Genomic DNA, 24,859 nt, shown 5'->3' with positions numbered 1-24,859 from the left:
ACATCACATATCACCCACCAAGTCATATTTTGAGGCAGGTACTGGATATTTAGAGGAGCCCCAGGATGCCTGTGGGGTTGGGAAGGGCGTCAAGGTCACTGCACCTGATGCCCTTTTCTGCCATAATAGGATTCCAGAGGATTAGACGTAGGAGCAAGCTCCCAGGAGCAAGTCTTCACTACTGCACACGTCACCCTGGAAGAGCAGCACCGGAATCATCTCTCACGCAATCCAGAACAATAACTGGTCCTCACCCAGTTCTGGTCTGCAGTGGACAAAAGCTATCTGAACCACTGAACGGCCAAGATGGTGGCTTCTCAGCTCCTCTGAGGACCGTCAGGCTCACCTTGGCGGGGGTGTAGCACTGGGGACACTTCCCACACACACTTGGGATGACTTCTTTGGCCACACGCTGCATCAGAAAAATTTAGTGTGTCTAGTAATTTTTAAGCTTTTGTGGAGAGGTTTGAGCTACCATAGATTCTAAATTCTGACGTAATGAGGAATTCAAACTGAATGCTGATGATTAAGTACAAAATAACCATGAAATCATAACATTTCAGAAGCTCGAATACAACGACAGCCGGGATCTGTAATCTGTAGGGGAGGACAAAGTTTTCCTCAACTCGCTTAGGGTCCCTGGTAGGGTCTAAAACTTAAACTGACAGAGACAGATTAACAGGAGAAGAGCACACAAAATTTAGTTAATAAGTTTTATGTGACATGGGAGCCTTCATAAGGAAATGAAGATCCAAAGAAACAGTTAGACCCGTTATTTTTATACTAACTTTGATGAAGAGTTGACGGTCGTGGAAGAATATGATAGGTTCAGGTGTGTGCCTGAACCCCATCAGAGAAAAAGAACATCCATAGCGTTAACTGCTAATACTACTAAATAAGTAATAATGAAAATAAATTAAACAATCTCAAGAAGTTACAAAAAATGAAAAAGCTGAAGGAAGGAAGGAATAAAGATAAAAAGCATAAAGTACTGAATTGGAAAAATAATTAATAACAATAAACTCAGGTTGGTTACTTTAAAAAGAAATACACAAAAAGCTGAGCAATTAGGTAACCTAAACTGAAAAGAAAAAAATGAAAAAGTACAAATACACTAGGTAATAAATGAGAACAGGAAAACAACCAGAGATACAGTAGAAAGGAAAAGAATGTTAAGGGATTATCTTGTCCAATAAATTGGAAAACACTGATGATTTTCCAGGAAAATATAAATACCAAACTGATCCCTGAAGACAGGGAAAAATCTAATCAGTCACATAGATACCAAAACAGTTATCCAAGAACTAATCCTCCAGAAAAAGTACGAGATCAAATAAGTCATGAATGTGAACGCTACCAAACTGCAAGGAACACACAATTTCAATGATAGTTGAACTGTTCCATGGAAAATGGTGAAAGCTTCCAAATTCTTTTCAGGAAGTCAGCATAACATTAGAACAAAATCTGATCAAGGGAGCATCAAAAGAGGAGAACAAAAAAATTAGAAAATTAGACTACTCTCATGAATATTAATGTAAAAATCCTAATACTAGCAAAGAGAATACAGCAATACATTTTTTTTAAATGACCAAGTGGGCTTTATACCAAAATTCAAAATTAGGAAATCTATTAATAAAATTCATTATATTAATAGCTTAAAGTACAAATTATCTCTACATGGTAAAAAGGCATATGAAAAAATTCAATATGTGTGTTTAATATATAACAACAACAACAACAAAAAACACAAATGAACATCCATGTCTACAATACCAAGATTTAGGGAATGATATTTTACCATTCTTGCCTTCAGATTTAAAAATATAAAGAATTATAGACACCTTTCAGGACAGACCCCCTTACACCTTTCCTTCCCTAGAGGCAATTACTATCCTGATGTCAGGGTAGACCATTCCTGTTTTCATTTCATTTCATTTCATTTTTTAATTTTATTTATTTATTTACATGGCTGTGTTGGCACAGCCAAATAAATCCCTCTTAGTTGTGGCACGAGAGATCTTCGGTGCAGTGCCCAGGCTCTTCTTTGCAGCTCACGGGCTTCTCTCTAGTTGTGGCATGTGGGCTCCAGAGCACACGGGCTCAGTAGTTGCAGTGAGCGGGTTTAGTTGTCCCGTGCGATCTTAGTTCCCCCACCAGGGACCAAATCCAAGTCCCCTGCATTGGAAGGCGGATGCTTAACCACTAGCCCACCAGGGAAGTCCCGACCATTCCTGTTTTTAAATCTTGACCACATACATATGTATCCCTAAATGCTACACACTCTAGTTTTGCAGGTTTTTAAAAAATTTAACATGAATGCTATACCATACATATACTTCTGAAACTTGCCTTGTTTCTCTAAACCCTATCATCAAGATTTATCTATGCTGATATATGTAGGAAGATTCTAGTTCATTTATTTTAACTGCTGTATAGCATTCCATTATATGACTAAATCATGAAAGTTGTTTAATACAGACCCCTATTGATGGACATCTGGATTGTTAACAATTTTCTGCTTTTATAAATTATGCTACAATGAACTTGCTTGTACATAGTGCAAGAGTTTCTCTCGGATATACTAAGTAGCATCCTGGGCTTATAGGAATGCAAATGTTTAAACTGACATACATTGCCAGTTGCTATCTTAGTAGTATTATCAATTCACACTTATATCAGCAGTGATGAAAGCTATTTCCCCACATCCTCTCCACATCTGAGTGTTATCAGGCTTATTAATTTTAGTAAATCTGATGACAATGAGTTGGTGTTTCACTGGAGTTTTCCTCTGCATGTCCCTTATTACTAGTGAAAGTGAGATTCTGCTGTACATTCATTAACCATTCTGTTTTCTTCTTCTTAGAACTGGCTGTAATTTTTGGTCCCTTTTCTTGTGTATTCTCTTTTACTTACTGAATTACAGACCTTTATTCATTCAGGATACTAATTTTTAATTAGTTATGTGCAACCTTGTCTCCCTTTTTTTGTCTTTTGATTTCACTTATGCCGTATGTTATGTCAGAGTCTTTCTGTAGTCAAATGTATCAGTCTTTTCCTAAACAGCTTGGACTTCTTAGTCCTGACTACTATGTCATACAGATGCCCACCTACCTATAATTTTCTAATAGCTAAAAATCTGTTTTTCCATGTTGATTTTCCACATTGATCAATCTACAAATTTTTGTGTATGGGAAAACATAGGGACCTGAATTTTATTTTTTAATATAGATGACCTGTTGTACCAGCACCATCTCTTGAATAATCCATTCTTCCCCACTGATTTTGTAATCTGCTTAATATATAATGTTTATAAATAAGTAATAAAAATAGCAACTATTCAACAAAAAAAAAGTAAAGAATAGGAAGACTTAGTCCACAAAAAAGGAAAAATAGGTGGCTTTTTAAAAAGTGAAGTTCCCTGGTGGCCTAGTGGTTAGGATTCAGGGCTTTCACTGCCATGGCCTGGGTTCAATCCCTGGTAAGGGAACTGAGATCCTGCAAGCTATGCAGTGTGGCCATAAATAAACAAACAAACAAATGGGAATTCCCTGGCGGACCAGTGGTTAGGACTCATAGCTTTCAGTGCTGTGGGCCCAGGTTTGATCCCTGGTCGGGGAACTAAGATCCCGCAAGCTGAGTGGCACGGCTAATAATAATAATAAAATAAAATTTTAAAAATAAAATAAAAAAGTGAAAAAGTGTTCCAAATTTTAAAATGCTATTTTTAAATTTGCATTTCTCTTATCAGTGAAAAATACCAAATGCTTTGAAACATAATGCTTGGCAAAGGTGTGGGAAACAGGCACTAATTCATAGGTTGTGGGGAGTAGAAACAGGTACATCCCCCATGGAGAGCAAGCTGAAGCAACCAATCAAAATTGTAAATGCATATATCTTGAATTCATTTGCATTAAAGAGACTTATACATGTTAGTATCAGTGAAAGCCATTTGTAACAGAAGAATAAAAACTGAGAGGAACTTAAATGTTCATCATTGAGGAAATGGTTCCAAAATGTGCAGTATACTCACAAAACTGTATGTTAAGAGGCAGGTTATATGCAATGGAATAGAACAATCTCCAAGACATACTACAAGGAGAGAAATCAAGGTGCAAAATAGTATTACAATTGTGTCAAAAAATTAAAAGCTAAAGTATATGTATAAGTATGCGTATGCATGTGTAGGTCCGTAGATGCAGAGAACAGCTCTAAAAGAATATACATGAAACTGGTGATAGATATCTCCCTTTGAGGAGAGGAATGGGGAGTCAATAGGGGTGGGAGGGAGATTTACTTTTCACTGACTATCTTCTTGCTCTTGAATTTGGTAACATGTACATGTATTACCTATTCAAAACTAATAGAAAAAAGTTAATCATTTAAAGGAAAAACATTGCTGATTGATTCTGTTCTTGCTAAAATAATGAGGCATCTTCTACCTTTCAGTAGGATGGGGAAAGAAGGTTTCATTTTACCCCTAAAGACTGAGGACCACAGTAATAGAGCTGCAGAGCCCAAGAAAAACTGCAAAGATGGGGCAGGTAGTAGAATATTTCGTACAAATGAATAAACAAGCAAATGAAGTTAGGAGGCCAACACTAAAGAACATGGACATGTCTACCTCGAGGTGCTGTAGTAAGAATTAACTGAGATAATACATGTGGGATGACTACAGGAGCTCTGACAACTGCAGCAACTTAGTTTCCTTGTTCAAAACCATCCTACTTTAACAAACGTTAGAATGTAGGAGTTTATGAGGGTGTGTGTTTTTATTTATTTATTTATTTTTAAATTTTTTTGGCTGTGTTGGGTCTTCATTGCTGCGCGCGGGCTTTCTCTAGTTGCGGCAAGCAGGGGGCTACTCTTCATTGCAGTGCGCGGGCTTCTCATTGCAGTGGCTTCTCTTATTGCGGAGCATGGGCTCTAGGCACGCGGGTTCCAGTAGCTATGGCACTTGGGCTCAGTAGTTGTGGCTCCTGGGCTCTAGAGCACAGGCTCAGTAGTTGTGGTGCGTGGGCTCAGTAGCTGTGGCTCACGGGCTTAGTTGCTCCGCGGCATGTGGGCATGTGGGATCTTCCCGGACCAGGGATGGAACCCCTGTCCCCTGCATTGACAGGTGGATTCTTAACCACTGCGCCACCAGGGAAGCCTGAGAGTGTGTGTGTTTTAACTCAAATGGAATCATAGTAGAGATCTTCGTGTCTCAGTACCCATATTTCTTTATCAATTCATAGTATTTTATTCTATGCGTCATGATTATTTAACATGAATAAAGGTGTTTTTCAATAAAATTTACATATGTACACGTACATACACACAACCCTTCAGGCAGCTGACCCTGTGACCTTGAAAATTCTAAAATAACTAGTTTTTCAACAAATGGGACTCTTCAAGACCAGAAAAGGAAAGCCAGCTTTCCTGGTTTTTTTTTAAATCCCCAAATTATTAACTAACTTAGAAGGATTTAATTTTAAAGTACTAAAAGTGTCCTTTCTATACTTGCAAAGGTAACTTTACCTCCATTACTAGGACATTACTTCTGATATCATGATGAAACCAGAGGTTTAGGCGACTTCTATTTCCGTTGTGACTTTCTTTAAAACGCTTCAACAAACAAATGCAAGTTCCTTGAATGGACTGCTTAAGAACTATATAATTATCACTATGAATGAATATCTGAATTTCTGGGTTAAATATGGAACTCTGAACAAGAATTGACAATAGTGGAAAGGAAATGAGCCTCGTATACAAGAGGCATGGTTTTCCATGATTTACATATAAAAACCTTCCTTAATGAGTTAAGTGAATACCCATCTCAAATATTACATGCTCATTTAAGTTCTCACTCTTATCCCAGAATATCTTTTAGAATTAACATCCTAACATATCTGTGCTTTTAAAACTGACATATTAAAAATATAAAAACCTAATTTAAATTTTCAAAATTAAAATAAGACTTTTGTTTCAAAAAGAGAAATCACTGTTTCCTAACATGCAAAGGTGCACGGGCGACTTACCTGGCGGTCCAGTGGTTAAGACTTCGCCTTACAATGCAGGGGGTGTGGGTTCGATCCCTGGTTGGGGAGCTAAGATCCCACATGCCTTGTGGCCAAAAAACCAAAACATAAAACAGAAGCAATATTGTAACAAATTCAATAAACGCTTTAAAAATGGTCCACATCAAAAAAAAAAAAAAATCTTAAAACAAAAGGGCACAGATGGCGACATAGAGACGCCTGGGAGGCGGCGCCCGATCCCCTCCTGAAGGTGCAGAGGCTCCGCAGGTTCTTCTGAAATCTTACAGAAGAGAGTTATGTCTTGTGCCTGCAAACTGTGTAAAGGGCTCGTGCTTCAGGGTTTGTTCTCAAGAGTGAGCTGGGGAAGAGGCGAGAATGCAGCATGAGGACAAAGGGCGTCTCTTCACTGAGTCCTGCATTCTCCAATGGAGAATTAATTACATTATCACTATACATCCCTAAACCGGCCCGTTCCCAGCCCTCGTGCCTCTGACTGGGGAGCTGACTTCCGCAGTCCAGCCCGATTCCTAGCGCCCTTCTGGAGAGTGAACTCAGGGAAACCCATCCAGCAGCCTCCACTGCCGGGCCGGCTCTGGACTTGCCTTCAGATGGGCCAACGTGTGCCTTCACTACCGCTGCTAATTTAGGTAAACACTGCTCGTTTAACCAGCACAGAGGAGTATAATCGACAATCACACAACAGAGTCAAATAGCAAGCAGTCACCAGGAGTCAGGAAAATTGAGGCTGAAGTAGGGTGGAGAGCAATGAAACAAATACCATCAGGACAAAAGAAGCCTTTAGGAAGGAGATAAAGTGTGGTGAGGGGAGAACGAGAGACAGAGCTTTTAAAAAAAAGAAAGTTGGGAAATTTCAGATAAATCATGGGTTTTCTATGCAAACCACTACACACGGCTTCTTTTCGGCCACAATAGTAAACGCAGTCCAGTCGGACGACTCAACGCTTGGCTACTCGGCTGCAGCCTGTAGTCTTTCCTCATTTGAATAGTATTTTAGGAATGTTTTGTCAAAGTGTCGGATGATTATTCACTTCTACCGCATTCTTCCCTTCACCATGATCATTATGGTCATAGTAACAATTTATTTGATAGGCAGAACATTCACAACATTAAATGATGACCTTTTTTAACCTGTTCAAATTCATGTATTTATTTGCCCACAATTCCTTTAAAAAGGAAGATTAACTTTAACAACTGTTGCTCATAGCAACACAGGAACAAAAGATTTTTCACATGCATAATCTGAGCATTTAATTAAAATTCACAAACTTGGATCTCAAACGGAGTCAAAAGTAGAAATGTAAGAATACTAGATTCCCAAATAGCAGCAGTTACAGAGTATATTGTTCAGCTATCACAAATACAAAAAAAGGGTAGCTTGTGACAGGGATAAGGAATGTACAAGTTTAAAGATTCCTTTATAACCACCATTTTAGTGAAGTGCTTATATTCTTCCAGGTAAGTTTCACAGCATAAATAAATCAAACAAAAATATACCATACTCTCACTAAGTTTCTATCACTTCCCTTTTACCAAGGCCAGAGCCTGAATACAAATCTAAGTAGCGTAAAGCAAACTCTAACAAGGCAATTTACAGAAGGAGATGATTTTTCCCCTCAAGACTTAAGCTCAACTACAAGAGTCAAGGTAAAATAGAATTCCAATCAGGTCTGTAATTTACACACTTGTGAAACCAAGGCAATCTCAGACAACAGATTGCCCATTAGGATTTAAATCAATGAAAAAAGAGAGAGTTCTATTAAAGAATCTGGAAGAGCTGATCTGGGGCTGAGCTGTCGAGGAAAGCTTCAAGTGTTGAAATTAAGTCCTCAAGGGTAGCTGTGACCTCCAAGCCCAAACCCAAGGCCAAGGGCTCTTCTGAGTAGTACCTGGAGGTCACACACAGCGAAAAGCACAGCTTTGAAGTCAGACAGACATAGGTGAGTCCTGCCACCTCTGCTTAACAGCTTTGTGCCCTGAGACAAGCCACTTTACCTATTAAGCTCAGTTTCCTAAAATGGGGGTGCTAATGGTTCCTGTCAAAGGTTTCATCTATTCAGTAAGTATTTATTAAGAGCTTGCACAGAACTAAACACTGAAATACAACAGTGAACAAGACAGACACAGGACCTGCCATCATGGAGCCTGAAATGACATATATGAAGGCTCAACAAATGGTGCATATATCATTATAATCATCATCTTTAGCACAGTGGTGGAAAGTATAAGGTATGTTCCAGGGAAAACAAATATACCATCTTAGCTGGAACAAGGTTTCACTCCCCCCAAAATACTGGCATGCTTCAGGGCTCAGTCCTGGGACCTCTTCCTCTTCTTCTCTCCCAAGAGTCTCATCCCATCCCACAATTTAAAAATACTATCTACGTATACCCAAATTTAGCTGTCTCCCAAACTCCAGACTCTATATCCAGCTGCCCATCAGATATCTCCACGTGCATGTCTTTTTTTTTTTTTAATTAATTAATTTATTTATGGCTGTGTTGGGTCTTTGTTTCTGTGCGAGAGCTTTCTCTAGTTGTGGCAAGCGGGGGCCACTCTTCATCGCGGTGCGCGGGCCTCTCACTATCGTGGCCTCTCTTGCTGCGGAGCACAGGCTCCAGACGCGCAGGCTCAGTAATTGTGGCTCACGGGCCCAGTTGCTCCGTGGCATGTGGGATCTTCCCAGACCAGGGCTCGAACCCATGTCCCCTGCATCGGCAGGCAGATTCTCAACCACTGCGCCACCAGGGAAGCCCTCCACGTGCATGTCTTAATAGGCATCTCAGACCTGTAAATCTGCAACAGAACTCTGGGTCGCTGATGCAACTGGATACCAACCAACCGTATTCCTTCCTTGGTCTTTTTCCCATCCCTAAATCACTAAATCCTTCATCCCTCTCTTTTCCTTATGCCTCACATATCTAAAGCATGAGTCAGTTCTTTCACTTTCACCTAAAACACATATCCCCAATCCATTGCCAAAGCCATCATTCCAGTTCAAGATCTGATTGTTTCTCATTTAGATTATAGCACTGCAATAGCTGCTATGATTCCTTCTCCGCAGAGCAATGATCTCTTTTTTGAAAAATGGGTAAGAACATATTTACACAAACACACACACACACACACACACACACACACACACACACACGTCCCATCATTCCTCCATTCAACTGAGAACTCTCCAGTGGCTCCCGGATGCCCTTAAAATGTTGATGGTCTACAAGGCGTACGTGATCAGACGCCTTTTTGACCTCTCTGCCTCCTGTCGTAAGCCCTCCCACTGCCCCACCCCCATCTCTGCACTGTAGTCCCACCAGCTCCCTGTCAGTTCCTTGAACATACCAACCTCCCTAGCGCTTTGGGACAGTGCAGTCCGACAGAACTTCCTGTATCGACAGAAATGCTCTATATCTGCACACGTGGCTACTGAGCACTTAACATGTGGCTAGTGAGACTGAGGAACTAAATGTTTAACTTTATTTAATTTTGATTAATTTAAATAGCCACATACTCCTAGCAGCTATCACATCGAATACCGGACAGAGCACGGCTAGGAACCTAACCTGTTCCTCTGCCTGGACTCTTCCCCCAGATCTTCACGTGGATGGTGCTTTCTTATCCTCATGGCTCAGCTAAGTGTCAGCTCCTCAGAAAGGCCTGACCACTGCACTCAAAGTAGCTCCCACTGACAGCATTATCACTGCACCTTGGTTATTTTCATCAAGACACATTCAGTACTGCCTCTATAATCTGTCTCCCCCAAACTGGAATATAAAATCCATCAAAGTAGAGGCCTTGCAGATTTTATTCATTGCTATGTCCCTAAGATACATGTACTTGGCACATAGAGTTTTCAATAAATGTTTGATGAATGGCTGAACGAATGAATGAGTGAGTGGGTGACTAGGAGGCCAAGTCAGTAAGAGTAGGCTGGGGACAGACTGTGGAAGCTGCTGGAAGAAGGCAAGGGTCCTTCAGAAACTTGCATTTCATTTCCGTGTGTATGGGCTCTGCACTGTTCCTAAGTGTCCCGGGGGGGTCAGGCAGGCAAAGCAGGGGGCACAAAGGAACGGTACACACGCAAAGCAGGTCTCCACCCCCAACTGACTTGAAATCAGTTTATGAGAACATTACTGCTGCAGACACACGGATGCTCCTTACATATGAGACATCAGGAAATCTCTCAAGAATGTATCCACATACACTCTGTTAAAGGCACACCTTTAGAGGGGAAAAGGACTGAAGGGGTATTAGACAATCAAGTTAGCTTTGTAGTCTTTGGAGCTGCAATAGCAAAACAGGGCATTAATGTTATGTTAAACATTCAGCCAAGTTAAATACCGGTTTAGAGACATACTGTCCTCTGAGAGCTGTCACTAGCTGTGTCACTTAGCAGAAAAGGGGGAGGGGAGGCAATGAGGGGAGTTAGTTAATGATCTGTTTCTAACAAGTTCAAACACCCTGAAAATCAGCAAAAAGGGAAAGAATAAAGTGTAGAGAGTATTACTGACCAGCCAAAAATGAGCAAACCTGGACCTAGAAGGTGGCAAAACTGACAACCCAGGGATACCACGTACAATACGGATTCCACACATTCCTTCATTGTCATAATTTCAAAGAAAAAAAAACAGACTGGCATTTGAATTTATCTCTGTTTAAAACCAAAACACTAAGAAAACTGCAAAGTAAAGTTTGGTCCTAAATGAAACTGTGTGCTCTTCAAAGTTTTGAGAGTAAACATTTTCTACCACGCTTTAAGCTTTACTGAATATCAGTGCCACTTAATAAAATTACCCTCCTGCATAAAATGGAGCAGTATAAGTAAAGTAATTCCACGGTCGCTCACTAAGTCAGAATCTTCCTCAGGAGTTTATAGCACAAATCTCTCTAGGTCAACCTTTCCTACAACGTGAATTGTCACTACTCAAGTTTGAGCCCGAGAGAAAACAGCACGAGCAGAGAGGCACCAGTGGCACTGAGGAAAGCCTCTCCACCTGCTAAATCCCAACACACTCATTTTTCCAGAAATATAATACCAGGGAGACTTATTTAGCTAAAAGTCACTATTAAGTCAAAATAATGTCTACATTTCTTCAAAACTAAATCTCCTACCTCCACCCCCAGTGAGATCAAAGCAGGTTAAATGTACACCTCTGTGCAAATTCTCTACTGGGACCACTGTAGCTCCTCCCATGTTACAGGAGTAAAGCAACAGCTCCCAGAGCTTAGCTCGGTTACTCTGCTCCTGGTCTACTTCCCAGTGAGCTCCGTTCTCAACGCTACTCACTGCTGTCTTCTCAGAACCATGATTTCTTGACTGACATCAGGGTTAATAGTATAGGAAAAATTATTTGCAGTGCGAAACAGTTTTAGCCCCTCATGGCATCTTTGGAACACCTGTAACTGTGACAGGCACCAGCTTTGTAAAGATAGTACATGGAATTATTTTCTATTTGATCATCATCACCAACTGTATGATCTTATAAATACTATCAATACGTCCCAAGAAAGTCAGTGTTTCCAACGATCAAAACAGATCACTGTTATATTTATACTGCCAAGAGTAAACTGTAGGGGGCTTCCCTGGTGGCGCAGTGGTTAAGAATCTGCCTGCTAATGCAGGGGACACGGGTTCGAGCCCTGGTCTGGGAAGATCCCACATGCCGCGGAGCAACTAGGCCCGTGAGCCACAATTGCTGAGCCTGCGCATCTGGAGCCTGTGCTCCGCAACAAGAGAGGCCGCAATAATGAGAGGCCCCCGCAGCGCGATGAAGAGTGGCCCCCACTTGCCGCAACTAGAGAAAGCCCTCGCACAGAAACGAAGACCCAACACAGCCATAAATAAATAAATAAATAAATAAATAAAAAAAAAAAAAAAAAAAAAAAGAGTAAACTGTAAACAAACAACTACGGTACTTCCAAAAGTTTGTGGAGTTTTTTGCCTGTTTCTCTCCTGTCCCTGTGTATAATTCCAGTTACGTCAGAGAAGAACGGGTTTGGAAAACTTTAAGTAACATGCTGCATGTCATTAGAAGAAAAGTAATAAGAGAAGCAAAGCAACGCCTCCAACTCGGCATCCATGTCTGATTTATTTTTATACAACAGTGCCTAGAGTCCAAGTTATTTGTGAAAGCTATAATCAATGATCACTGATCAACATGCCATTTTATCATATAAGACTAATATTTCTTTTAAATGTTTGAATAAAATATTTCAAAGACTTTATCATCTCACTTTACATCAGAGGTTCTGGAAAGGGCCAGAGAGTAAATATTTAAGGCTTTATGGGTCGCATACAATCTTGGACACATATTCTTCTTTGTTTTTATTTGTTTGTTTTACAACCCTTTAATGATGTAAGACCCATTCTTAGCTGGAGGGCTACACAAAAAGAAGACTGCAGGCTGGGATTTGGCCCTTGGGCCATAGTTAGCCCACCCCTGCTTTTCAAGTATACCAAAACACCATAATTATATAGTATGGCCACTTTGACTAAAGAAAAACACTTCCAACTGTTTTGTGTGTATTTCTGTAATTTTTTTTAAAGTAAACTAATTTTTTTAAACAGTTTTAGATTTACAGAAAGCAAGCAGTTAATACAGTTTCCATACATCCCACCCTCCGTTTCCCCTATTGCAATGGTACATTTATTAAAATTAATGAACCAACATTGATACATTGTCATTAACTAAGATGCAGATTTCCTTATCTTTTACGTAATGTCCTTTTTCTGTCCCAGGATCCCATCAGGACACCCTATTGCATTTATTCATCCTGTCTCCTTAGGCTCCTGGCTGTGACAGTTTCTCAGACATTCCTTGGTTTTGATGACCACGTCAGTTTTAAGGAATACTAGTCTGACAGTTTGTGAAATGCCCTCTATTGAGATTTAGTGGGTGTTTTTCTCATGATTAGACTGGGGTTTTGATAGTTTTTTGGGAGAAAGATTGCAAAGAAAAAGTGGTCATCACATCATATCAACGGTATATCAACACGACTTATCACTGTTGACATTTACCTTGATCACCTGGCTGAGGCTATGTTTGTTAGGTTTCCTCCAACTGCTTTTTAAAGACAAAAAAAATTAATTAATAAAAATGATTTTAATTCTTACTATATATTACTAGTTTAAAGCTTTTAAACAGCAAATGATCTTGAATAAGCTGGCTGTATACAGACACACACACATTATGATTCATTATCTATGTGATTCACATGTATGCTTCTTAAAATATATTATATTTGAAATGAAGACAAAAATTAATATGTACTTTGCCAGTAGATTCTACTTTTAATTCACCCTAACTCTTCTTCCTTTACCTATTAGGAGACACAAAAAAGGTGGGTAGAGTGGCAAAGGCTAAAAGGCTAGAATAAAGGAGGAAAACTTGGGTCATACTGAGGCTATCAAAACACTGCAGGAAATGCAAATCAAAACCACAGTAAGATACTAGCTCATCCCACCAGAAATGCTAAAAAAAGAAAAGAAAAGAAAAGAAAAGAGCAAGTGTTGGTGAGGGTGTGGAGAAGCCGGAACACTCATACACTCACACACTCACACACTCATACACTCATACACTGCTGCTGGGGATGTAAATGGTGCAGCCACTGTGGAAGAGTTTGGCAGTTCCTCAAAAAGTTAAACATAGAATTAACATATGACCCAGCAACTCCACTTCTCGGTATTTTATCCAAGAGAACTGAAGACATATTTTCATATAAAAATTATACATAAATGTTCATGGCAGTATTATTCATAATAGCCAAAAAGTAGAATAAACACAAATGTCTAACAGCCGATGAATGGATACACAAAGTGTGGTATAGCCATACAACTTATTATTCAAAGTCATAAAAAGGAATGAAATACTGGTACATGCTACAGCATGAATGAACCCTGAAAACATTATGCTAAATGTCATTAAGAAGCCAGACACAAAAGGAAACATATTGTATTATTCCATTTATATGAAATGTCCAGTATAGGCAGAAACATAGAGACAAAAACAGAGAGACAGAAAGTACATTAGGGGTTGCCAAAGGCAGCAGGCGTGGGGGAAGGATGGGGAGTGAGCTCTTAATGGGTACAGGGTTTCTTTTGGGGGTAATAAAAATGTTCAGGAATTACATAATGATCATGGTTGCACAACACTGTGAATATACCAAAAAAAACCCTGTATTGTACACTTTAAAATGGCTAATTTTATGTGATGTTTTTATCTCAATAAAAAATAAATAACTGGGGAAAAAAGCCACTGAAGACACTGAAAACATTCTGAAGCTATATATTTGGGAAATCATTTTTAACCCACAACTTATACACACACTGTACCTTTAAAAATCCCTTTCCTACTCTTTATACTTCTGTGGTGATTTTTCCAGTAACAGGAGCTTCAGAAATGGATGAAGAGGGCTCCCCTGGTGGCACAGTGGTTGAGAATCCGCCTGCCAATGCAGGGGACACGGGTTCGAGCCCTGGTCTGGGAAGATCCCACATGCTGCGGAGCAACTAAGCCCGTGCGTCACGACTACTGAGCCTGCGCTCTAGAGCCCGCGAGCCACAACTACTGAGCCCCTGTGCCACAACTACTGAAGCCTGCGCGCCTAGAGCCCGTGCTCTGCAACAAGAGAAGCCACCGCCATGAGAAGCCGGTGCACCGCAACGAAGAGTAGCCCCCGCTCCCTGCAACTAGAGGAAGCCCACACACAGCAATGAAGACCCAACGCAGCCAAAAATAAATAAACACAAAATAAATTTTAAAAAAAGGAATGGATGAAGAAATTAGTCCAAAATTCTAAGAAGAAATCAGTTCAACCAGTCAAGTTCATAGGACCAGAGCATACACAAGACTAGGGCCCTATCTCAAGGAAGTTACACTTCATTAGGGCTAACACTGTTTCCTACCGTTTCGGTAACTCCCATCGGCAAAATGAGGCTGGTCACACTCCTCTAGAGTGGTGGCATCATTTTCCTACAGACAACTACTCCGAAAAACTGAGCAAGTGCCAGCCACAAGGCAACATCTCCAGGCCCCAGAGGCAGGCAGCACAGGGCCTGCTCAGGCTGCAGGACGGCTTCTACACTTTTGCCAGCCCACCAGGGCTTGCCCACAGGAAACTGAAATCCTGGCTTGCTTGAAGGCCACATGTCACTGTGGCTGATTATGTAGCTCACAACTTAGTGATTTGCTGCTAAAACAAAAAAAGAAAAAATTACTGATTTATAAATAATAGTCTTTCTTGACAACGCAATTATTGTCCTGAGAGTTCCAACAAAATTAAGGTGCAAACTATGGACTAGTAAAGTCAGAGAAGAAACCTCAGTCACGGACCAGGCAACCACCGCTCACTCCAGCTAACATCACAGCAAGCTGCTGAAAACAAGAAATATTCTGTCGGGAATTTTTGGAAGACAGCATAGTTCAGTTTAAATTAGGGCTTCCCATGGTGATTTTTTTAAAAAACCTTCTTTTAAGAACCTCTCCACACTTCAAATACCATAATCACTCAAATCATAGTAACCACTTGGCACCCAGACTTGGACGGAGCCTGGAGAGGGACGACTCCCAGCCATCTATGACAAGGGCGGTTGTGATGAAGACTATTGGGGCTGATTTTGTGTCCTCTGCTCTTATAAGTAATTCACATATTTATACTGTTAGTCAAAATGCGGCAGCTTAATTCTCTCATTATTTTTAATCTAACTGGAAAATCAATTGTCTCTGGTTGTTGGTGGTTATGGCTATAGTTATGAAAACCCAACAGTAAGAAATTGGAAACAAGAGTAGCTCAACTAGTAGTGTTCTTTCATTAACTTCAGGAACTTTCTGTATCAACTGACCTAACCAACATTCATTTAACATCTACCAGATACAAAGGATACAGAGAGCAGGAATAAGCAGATACAAAGGATACAGAGAGCAGGAATAAGCAATTAGGTCTTTTGAAGAATTCACACTCCAGCAGTAAGTAGGTTTAGCAAAATTACTTGCTTTGACTTTGAAAGAAAGACAGCAGAGAGCTGCATACAGCCTAACCAGGTGCCACAAACTGGGCATGGAGAGCCAGTTAACTCAGACATTGGTGACACCCAGCTGACATCCTCTTCCTCCCCACTGTCCCCCAGCCCCAGCCCCCAGGATTTCTTCCCTTCAATTAGAAAGTACAGGTTGCTCAACATCTGATCCAAGCCATAAACCAGAGATTACGGCCTATCAGCCCTTTTTAATGTAAAGTCGCTTTGTGTGGTGGTAACTCTTTTAAGTTCAACTAGACAAAGTTATTGTATCCCTGGGTAACGTCCAATCCGAGGACGGAAAGCAAACAGAATTCCACTGGGAGTTCGTAAAACCACTCATCCTGTCTCTGAGCCCTGCCCACCTTAGCCACCTACTCCTCCAAGAGGCAAATAAATCCATCATCCCACCTTTTTCTCCCACATTGAATAGAGTTTTTTTTTAAAGCACCAGGCCATTTGGCCATGATCTATGGCCCACCATAAACACCATTTGGTGCGGTCAAAGGGTGCCCATGGTGAGCAAAATAAGAGGTGAGCGAGGGAGCAGACCTGCAAAATAACAGTTGGCCTACCTGGGGTGAGGAGGGTTGCCAAGGAGTCACAGATGAGGAGCTTTCCCCAGGACTGAGCGGGGGCGGGGGGGAGAGGAAGGGCAAAGTCAAGACTGTTACAGTAAAACTGTAATCTCTGCAGGTTGATACAGAGCCCCAAACTGAACTTCTAATGTGCTCAAGAGTGCGCTGAACTTCCAAGTTCTACGTGGAATAGTACCGTGGTTCAATGGGGTCAGCTCGATGGGTCCCCAACCCACACCCCCAAGGCGTTCACCCTACGTGGCCCAGGGATCACAGCTTCCTACCTAGTTGACAGGAACCTCTGAAGACCAAGAAAGACTGGCCAAATGGAAACCACCTAAGTATCCATCAACAGATGAATAGATGAAGGAGCTGTGGCATACAGTATGTGATATACAATGGAATACTACTCAGCAATAAAAAAGAACAAAATTTTGCCATTTGTGGCAACATGGATGGACTTGGAGGGTATTATGCTAAGTGAAGTAAGTCAGGCAGAGAAACACAAATACTGTATGATATCACTTTTATGTGGAATTTAAAAAATTCAACAAACTAGTGAATATAACATAAAAGAAGCAGACTCGCAGATACCGAGAACAAACTAGTGGTTACCAGTGGCGGGGGGCAGGGGTAACACAGGGGAGGGGAGTGGGAGGTACAAACTACTGGGTGTAAGATAGGCTCAAAGATGTATTGTACAACATGGGGAATAGAGCCAATATTTTGTAATAACTGTAAATGGAAAGCAACCTTTGAAAATTGTATAAAATGAAAAAAAAATTGCATAAAAGTAAAAAATTTAAAAAAAAAGACTGGTCAATCAGCCTGAAAAGTCAACCCTGGGCGAAGAGGTTCTCCTCCATCCAGAGACCCCTGAGCATGCCCAGATGTCCAGGAAGACTAGAGGAATGACAAAGGATACAGGCTCCAGAGTCAGACTCTCTGGCTTCGAATCCTGGCTCCACGTTTAACTACAATGGCAGTCTCCCTGCGACTCCATTTCCCCATCTGTAACTGGAAGATAATAACAGCACCTACCTCATAGGGCTTCTGGGAGAATAAAATGAGATCACAGTTAAAGAGCTTAGCAGGGTGGCTGTCACACCGAAAACACTGAGAAAATGTGTGCAGTACCTCTACTATTTCCAGGGGTAACCGGAACTATCCGTCAGTTCCTAAATTGGAATGACAACACTACAACTACTACTCTTTGGTGAGGCCCTAGTTAGGGGCCCCCAAACATCTCCATGGGGTTGGTGGTATGATCTTCATTTTAGAGTTGAAAAATGGAGCTTTAGAGGGGTTCAGACACTCATCTAAGCTTTCTCAGCTAATAAAGGTGGAGCAAGGAAAGCTCTGATCACATTGCAGCAGAGTCTGCATCATGTAATGGACCTCCAAAAGCTTAAAAGCATTTTAAAATAATACTTCAATATTCTAAAATCACTACTTATTGAATAAAATTATGTTCTTGTGAAATCTCCCAGCCTTCCCCCATGACATCTGCATAATTACCTATACAATCAGAAATACCTCACAAATTCTGATAGACCATGAAAAACACAAAATTATCTTTCTTAACATAAATATGACTGGGTAAATCATCATGACCATCTTAATGAAATGGATTTAAAAGTTCAAAAGTACTGCAGACCCACAGTTTATCAAGTCACTTTTTTTTCAGGATTTGTAATTTGATCCTGTAAAAGAAGGGGCACATTCCAATTGGCCTGTGCAACACCTCTCTGCCCATATGTTTGGTAATAAGTGTGTAACAAAATTGCCTAGAGGTAATAGTTCCTCCAAATATCCTCTTCCACCATCTCTTACACTAGTTAGCAAGACTTATAGACACTTCACTGCCCTAAAATAAAACACAACCAAATTTAAACTATGTCAATGTTGACTCATCTCACAGAATGTCTTTTAAAGCTCTAATACTGAGATCCAGAAATATGTATAACCAGTCAAATTTATAAATACTTAAAGATCCAACATCTTCAAGGCAAACTGGGATGATAACAAATCACCTTAGTCAAAACTGTTTGTCCCCATCAAATGAATTGGTTACCCAGTTTCCTAAAAACAGAGTTCATGATAATTGTTAATCCATTAACAATTTTAAATAAAAGACATGCTTAACTTGTTTAAGAAGTAGTGATAAAGATAAGCCAAGCCATATAATTTTACTTCACTTTCTATTTGCTTTACCCAGGCATTACACAGTCTTGTAATCCTTGCTGGTAAACACAAATGAGATGATATTAATAAAACATGTAAATTGAAGTAAAAGAGAATCTAAAATGCCTAAATATTTCAAGAATGCATTGCAGTTTCAATAACCTGAAACTCCAAGTATCAGAAAGCAGAAAGAATTACCATACAACTGTAAAAGTCAAATATTTATACAGGTGCCTTAAAAGCCACTGTTGGGTGCACACCATCATCACTGAAATTTACTATCTGTTAAGTAGTTTCAAAGTGCAATAACTGGCTTGGAGTGTGAAGTTTATGACAACAACTAATACATCTGGAGAGACTGTGAAGGCGTGATGCTTGTCATAACTTTCATCAGGTCAGCAACACGCAGCCAGGCTAGAGCAAGACAGGACCTCAGCACAGGTGCCTTTTCTCATTTCAAGAGGGAAACCTAAACCGATACCTTCATGGATAATTTATCAAGGATTGTTCCATAAATTTATAATGTCACTTGTGACTTTCTTATAACTGCTCTTTAGTAGCATTCAAAAACAATATTCTTAGGATAAAAGTAACTGAGAACATAAAGTATGAAACTATTTCAGCTTCAAATTGAGAAAAGGGGGAATGTTTAATAGGAGAAGCACCTAAAAAGGTTATAAACCCCTAAGGCCACATTCCATAAAAAGGTGGAAAGAAATTTCAGAAATGATAAACATCCAAAATTTGGAATTATCCCTAATGGTATACTATTTAAATTTATAAATAGGAATACCTCCTTAATAGTTTACAAATTTACAATTAGGAATATCTCCTCTTGTTCTTCCAATAATTCTAACTATAAGAAATTTTCCTTTTCAGGGTAAAAAGAAAGATGGAAAAGAGAAACAACATTTGTGAACATTCAGCTAAACTTCACTTCCTGAACTCCTTAGATGATGATATTGTTATGTTTCTCCTCTTCACTTCTGAGCAGGAATAAAAAGTGTGTTGAAAACTACAAGAAACCACGCTAAGCTCAAGTCAGCGTTCCTCAATAACCAAGGTTCGGTTCCACTGTTCATCTTACCACTTCTTACTTCAACACAGCATCTGCCTTTTCAAGATCTGAGAGTCAGTTCAAGTTTTCAGGTGAAGATAAACACTAAGCAGTAAACCCCCAAACAAGCGTCTCTAAACTCTGGGGGGCAAAGTCAGGTACACCCACCACCAGAGCCCAGCGAGGAAGGGTGCCCGGGGCCCCCCCAGGCCCAGGGCCTCCGGCCCGACCATGGTGCGCCCCGTCAAGAACGTGCAGGCAAGGATGGGAGCCAAGGACGGCCAGAGAGATGCCACAGGTGGCCTGGACGGCTGGCTGGCCCCGCCTGGCACTTAGGCCTCCTCCTCCAGGAGGCCCAGGGCCGGGCCCCGCCTCCCAGGCCGAATGGACCCTCCAGCCTCTTGCTGGCCAACTTCAGGCGGAGGCGAGCTCGGAGCAGGGCTCAGGGGGCCCCTCTGGGTCCGTGAACTGGACACTGTGACCGCCCAGGGCGTCAATTCCACCCTTCCCTCTGCGCCCAGAGTGTCTAAAGGTCCCAGGGCCGTCGCAGAGCGGGTGGCCAAGAGGGCCCTCGAAGGGGCGGCTGCAACCGGCCCGCTCCAGGGTGCCTGGCCGGCTGACGCAGCCACGGCTCGGGCAGACGGTCCCGCGCCTCCTTCCCGGGACCCCTCCCGGCACCCCGGGCCGGTGACGCCCCACGCCCCCCGCGCCGCGGGCGCCGCCGCTCGGCCAGGTCTCCCGGACAACAGCCGCCGCCGCGCTTCCGAGGCGGGTCCCCGCGCCCACCCGCGGCCCGGCAGCCCACCTGTCCCGGGGGTCGATCCAGCTGGTCCTCCGGGTGTTGTGGTCGATGTAGAAGACCTTGCCGTCGTAGTCCCTGGCCTCCTCCCAGCCCCGGGGTAGCGGCAGCTGCCCGCTCCCGGCCCTCCTAGGCATGGTCGGCGGCCTCGCCGGCGAGCGGCGCCTCCATAGGGACCGGGCGCGGGACGCGGCGGGAACGCGACTGCCCGGCCCGACCCGGGCGCCGGCGAGTGGCTGCGGGGCGCGGGGCGCGGGGCGCGGCGGGGCCACGCGCGGGGGCGCCTCAGGAAACCCTGCTCTCGGCCCCGCCGGGGATCAGTCCACCATGTCTGCGTCGGAGCAGGCGAGCGAACCCTCCTCCTCCTCCTCCTCCTCGCGATCGCCGCCGCTGCCTCCGCCTCTTCCTCCTCCTCCTCCTCCCCGTCCCCCTGTGGCCGCCGAGGGTCGCGGCGCCCAGGCTGCCCGAGCCGCCGCCGTCTGGGCTCGGATCCGGGAAGCTCCGCGGAGCGGCGGCCGCGGCGGCGACGGGTCTCCTCATTTGCATGCGATTAGCATGCGCCCCGCCCGGGGCCCGCCCCCACCCGCTCCTCCCCTCGCTCGGCTCATCTGCATGCACATTCCTCGCCGCCACATTCCAGGGCTTAACCCTGCCGCTCCCGCGGCCCGAGTCAGGGGCGGAAGGGAGCTGCGGGCCAGGTGGGAGGGAAGACGGAGAAGGAATGCGCTGCTCGCTGCTTCCCCTTGACCCCAAATATCTCTCTACGGCCGAACACTTGGGGTTTTAGAGTTTCGGGACGGGAAAGGCGGCTAAAGAGAAGTCTCCTCAGCCCTCTCCACCGCCTTCCGACTTCTAGGGAAACCACAAGACTTTCGAGAGGAAAGGGGTGGGGAGGCTCTCTTCGGAAGACAAGGTCCCAGCAAACCGAGAAGGCACAAAGGCTCCCCCGCGCCCCCTCGGACCCCGGGGCGTTCCGGGCGGTGGGAAAGTGTGAAAAGCAGAGCCAGCGCTCGAAAGCGCGTCAGTGGCGCGTCCGGGGCGGTGTCGCCCCCGGGGCCTCTGCAGGGCGCCCGGCCCTCCGTGACCTCAGCCTCGCGGCGGAAAGCGAAGGCGGATCCCGCGGTCCGAGGGCGCCGCGACACGCCTGCCCCGGTGCCCCGCTGCGGGGGGGAAGCTCGGGCCAGACTCGGAGAAGCCACTGCACCCCCTCCCCCCACAACCCCCCGCCGCGGGCGTCGTCGTCGTCCGCCGCGCGCGGGCCTGGGGCGCTCCACCCGGGGGCCCCGCGCTGGACGTGCACGCGCCCGGGAGCCAGCCCCTTCCGTCCGCCCGCGCCTCGGGAAGTCCCCCACCCGGAGCCCCGCCGAGGCCCAGAAGGTGTGGGCGAGCCCGCCGGCAGGAAAACGCGGCGGCCCGGCGGCCAGGCTTTCCTAGCCCCTGGATGTGTCCGGGGAGGAACGTGGACTTTCTCTCCTTCCACAAGTATTTATTTATTCAGCAGCTACTACGCCCTGGTCGGCCCTGAGGAGGGTCCGGACGTCGGGCTCCGGGCTGGACGGTGCCACGAGCCGCAGGCCTGGCAGGGCCCGGACACACAGCGTTTGTGCCCCCAGCCCCTCGGTCTGGGAGGGAGCCTCCCAGTCTCCAGACTCCTCTCCAGCCAGGTCTACACCACCGTCCCCCATTCATATTCCTCTGGGTTACTAAGCAGCTGCTTTTAGAGTGAAAAAACAAAAACAAAAACAAAAACGAAAAAAAACCGGAGGAAGACCCGGAGATCATTCACCTTTTGGTGTGAATTCGCTTAATCCTGCCAACTAATTTGTAAAGACTTCCCCACCTTGCGCGGGACGCAGCGCACAGCAAGGGCTTTCAGGGGGTTTGGAACAACGTCCGCCTCCCCTCCTGGGTGCGCAGACCGGTAAGGGAGTCAGGTGAATTGAGATTCTCTACGGCGCGGAGCTGGCGCTGCGCGGTTAGTGTAGCAGCTGCCCTGGAGGTTGGGGGCGGCCTTTGGTTCTCCAGGCCGTCGGGGCAGCTGCGGTCAATCTCGAAGATGGAGGAGGGTGGTCCTGGAGAGGAAGGACGGAGGGTCAGGCTTGGAACAGCTTCGCGGCGGGGACTGGACCTGCCATCTCGGGCGAGGGCCTTAGAAGGGGTTGTATTTGTACTTGGAGCATCTGGGCAGAAACTTTTAACTACTAGAAACTCTAGAGAGAACTCCTGGGAAGGAGCTACCAGAGGGCGCAGGAGCTGGGGAACGGAGTCACCCAAGATGAACTCGCTTACTGTATCTTTCTAGGTCTTCCTCGTTTACACCCAGGAAGGAAACTAGGCTTCGCCCGTAACAAAGGGAAGCCCCCGCCTCCTGGTCCTGTGTTCAGCCCCACTCCATTGATCAGGAAGTGATCACACAAGGCAAGCTTCTCCTGTTCCAGGTGAGATGTGATATCCTAGTGGGTAATCTTAAGGTTGTACTTCTGAATGCTTTGAAAAAGATGAGACCTGGCTAAAACTAATCTCTCACACCACTGAGTGAACGAGGTGCTTTGTTTTGGACTGGTCTGTACTGGCCCATTAGCATGGCCAAAATTTGTGTTATGGTATACTAATAACATCATTCGGCAACCCAGCCAAGCCATTCTTGCTTAAACCTTGATTCCTGCTGTGCTTACCCCCCCCGAAAACAATTAGAAAACATGTATTATATTAAAATGTCTGCATCCTACTGTTAAAAAAAAAAAGTAACACACTTTGCTGTTGCCACAATTTAGTTTGTTTCACTGGGATGAACTACTGCCCAATACTTCTCGGTGTTATTTCACATTTGATAAACTTTCAGGTAAGTATTCTTACCCAACTTCTGAAACCGATGAGGAATCCAAAATAGCACACAGCGGTAAATGACATTTATTGTTCTATAAATCTCAAGACTTCAAAAAGGGACCCTAAATAGACAAACAAAACTCTGAAGCATTTAAGAGACAAGCTCGCTTCTTCTCCCCCACTGGGTGGCACAGGAAACATTTGGTCACACAAAAGCAGTTAAAATGACAGAAAGGAAAATTGCTCCTCTGCAGGGTTTTTTGTCTTGATCAAGTTTTCACTCTGCTGTTCTGAGTTCACCCAGTTTACATAGTACCATCCCTTTGGAAAATTCCTAGTGGTTAAGACAATGAAGATTATCCCTAGTTTATAGATGGATACATTTAGATTTCATTTGGTTCCAGTTGATCATTGGCAGAGAAGGATGGTGCGGTCTGCTGTCCCGGATGCCAGATTACCACAGTCTATGGTACCACTAGCCAGATTACCACAGTCTATGGTACCACTCGCCGCTGAAGAGTCTGTTTCCGGGCCTTCAACCCCCTTTTCTCCCAGCTTTACATTTTCTCTGGTACTAATAGTCTGTGAGGGTGAGTTGCCATTAAACAGAGCTCACACGTCAACGTCCAGATCCTGCGTGGCAGGAAAATTAGCGGTATCAAAAATGGGAGTAGACAGTGAAATTTATTTCAACAGATAATTAGTTATAACTATCCAAATTTAAAATGTGTATACTTTTAATCCAGCAATCCCGGTGCTACAGGTTTACCTACGGGTATTAAATTTCCTCAGGATATGCAAGGATGTTCATTGTAGCATGCTTCATAATAACAAAACTGGAAAAACCACCAGCATCCATCATTAAGGGACTGAGTAAATGAATTATCCATACTCAGCAGGCATTTTAAAAGCATTGCATAAAAATGTATGTGCTGATAATGTATGTGCTGATCATGGAAAGATGTCCAGGATCTTTAAGTGAAAAAAAGCAAGGTGCAAAAACCACTTGCTTGTTAACTTCACTGCAGGTGGAGCCAATCATAAAATTTAAAGAACACAGCCTCCTATATACTTCCTTACTGTCAAAGGGAGAATTCAGACAGTAAATTAAGAGAATGGGGACTGTCAGAAAGGTCTCGTCAAAGCAGTATACATAAGGAAAACGATCATTAAAGAAAAGGGGTGGGGTCGAGATGAGTGGACATTGATTCTAAAATGGACCGGCGTGGCAGGGCGTGCTTGTAGAAGGAAATGGATATTGGAAACTCCAAGGTGAATCTGGTGTGCAAGAGCCCAAGACTGGCTGGAGCCGTCTAGTTAGGAGGCTGGCGTGATAATATAGGTATGAGAGAGATAAAGGTC

General features: G+C 43.7%; 1 protein-coding gene across 3 annotated transcripts in view; it reads right to left on the bottom strand.

Annotated features, from left to right (window-relative positions):
- The window catches only part of WWC2 (WW and C2 domain containing 2), a 163,585-nt gene extending 142,398 nt beyond the window's left edge, over window positions 1-21,187 (bottom strand). For all 3 annotated transcript variants that reach the window (XM_059909637.1, XM_059909638.1, XM_059909639.1), the window contains exon 1: window positions 20,678-21,187. In XM_059909637.1, the coding sequence (XP_059765620.1) occupies window positions 20,678-20,808 (131 nt within the window). In that variant the 5' untranslated portion in view covers window positions 20,809-21,187. The remainder of the gene's footprint in view (window positions 1-20,677) is intronic.
- Window positions 21,188-24,859: the final 3,672 nt, after the last annotated feature.

Source organism: Balaenoptera ricei, chromosome 21 (genome assembly GCF_028023285.1).
Source record: "Balaenoptera ricei isolate mBalRic1 chromosome 21, mBalRic1.hap2, whole genome shotgun sequence".
Classification (NCBI taxonomy): domain Eukaryota; kingdom Metazoa; phylum Chordata; class Mammalia; order Artiodactyla; family Balaenopteridae; genus Balaenoptera; species Balaenoptera ricei.
The sequence above is the reverse complement of the archived record's forward strand: the minus strand, read 5'-3'. Positions and strand labels throughout refer to the sequence as shown.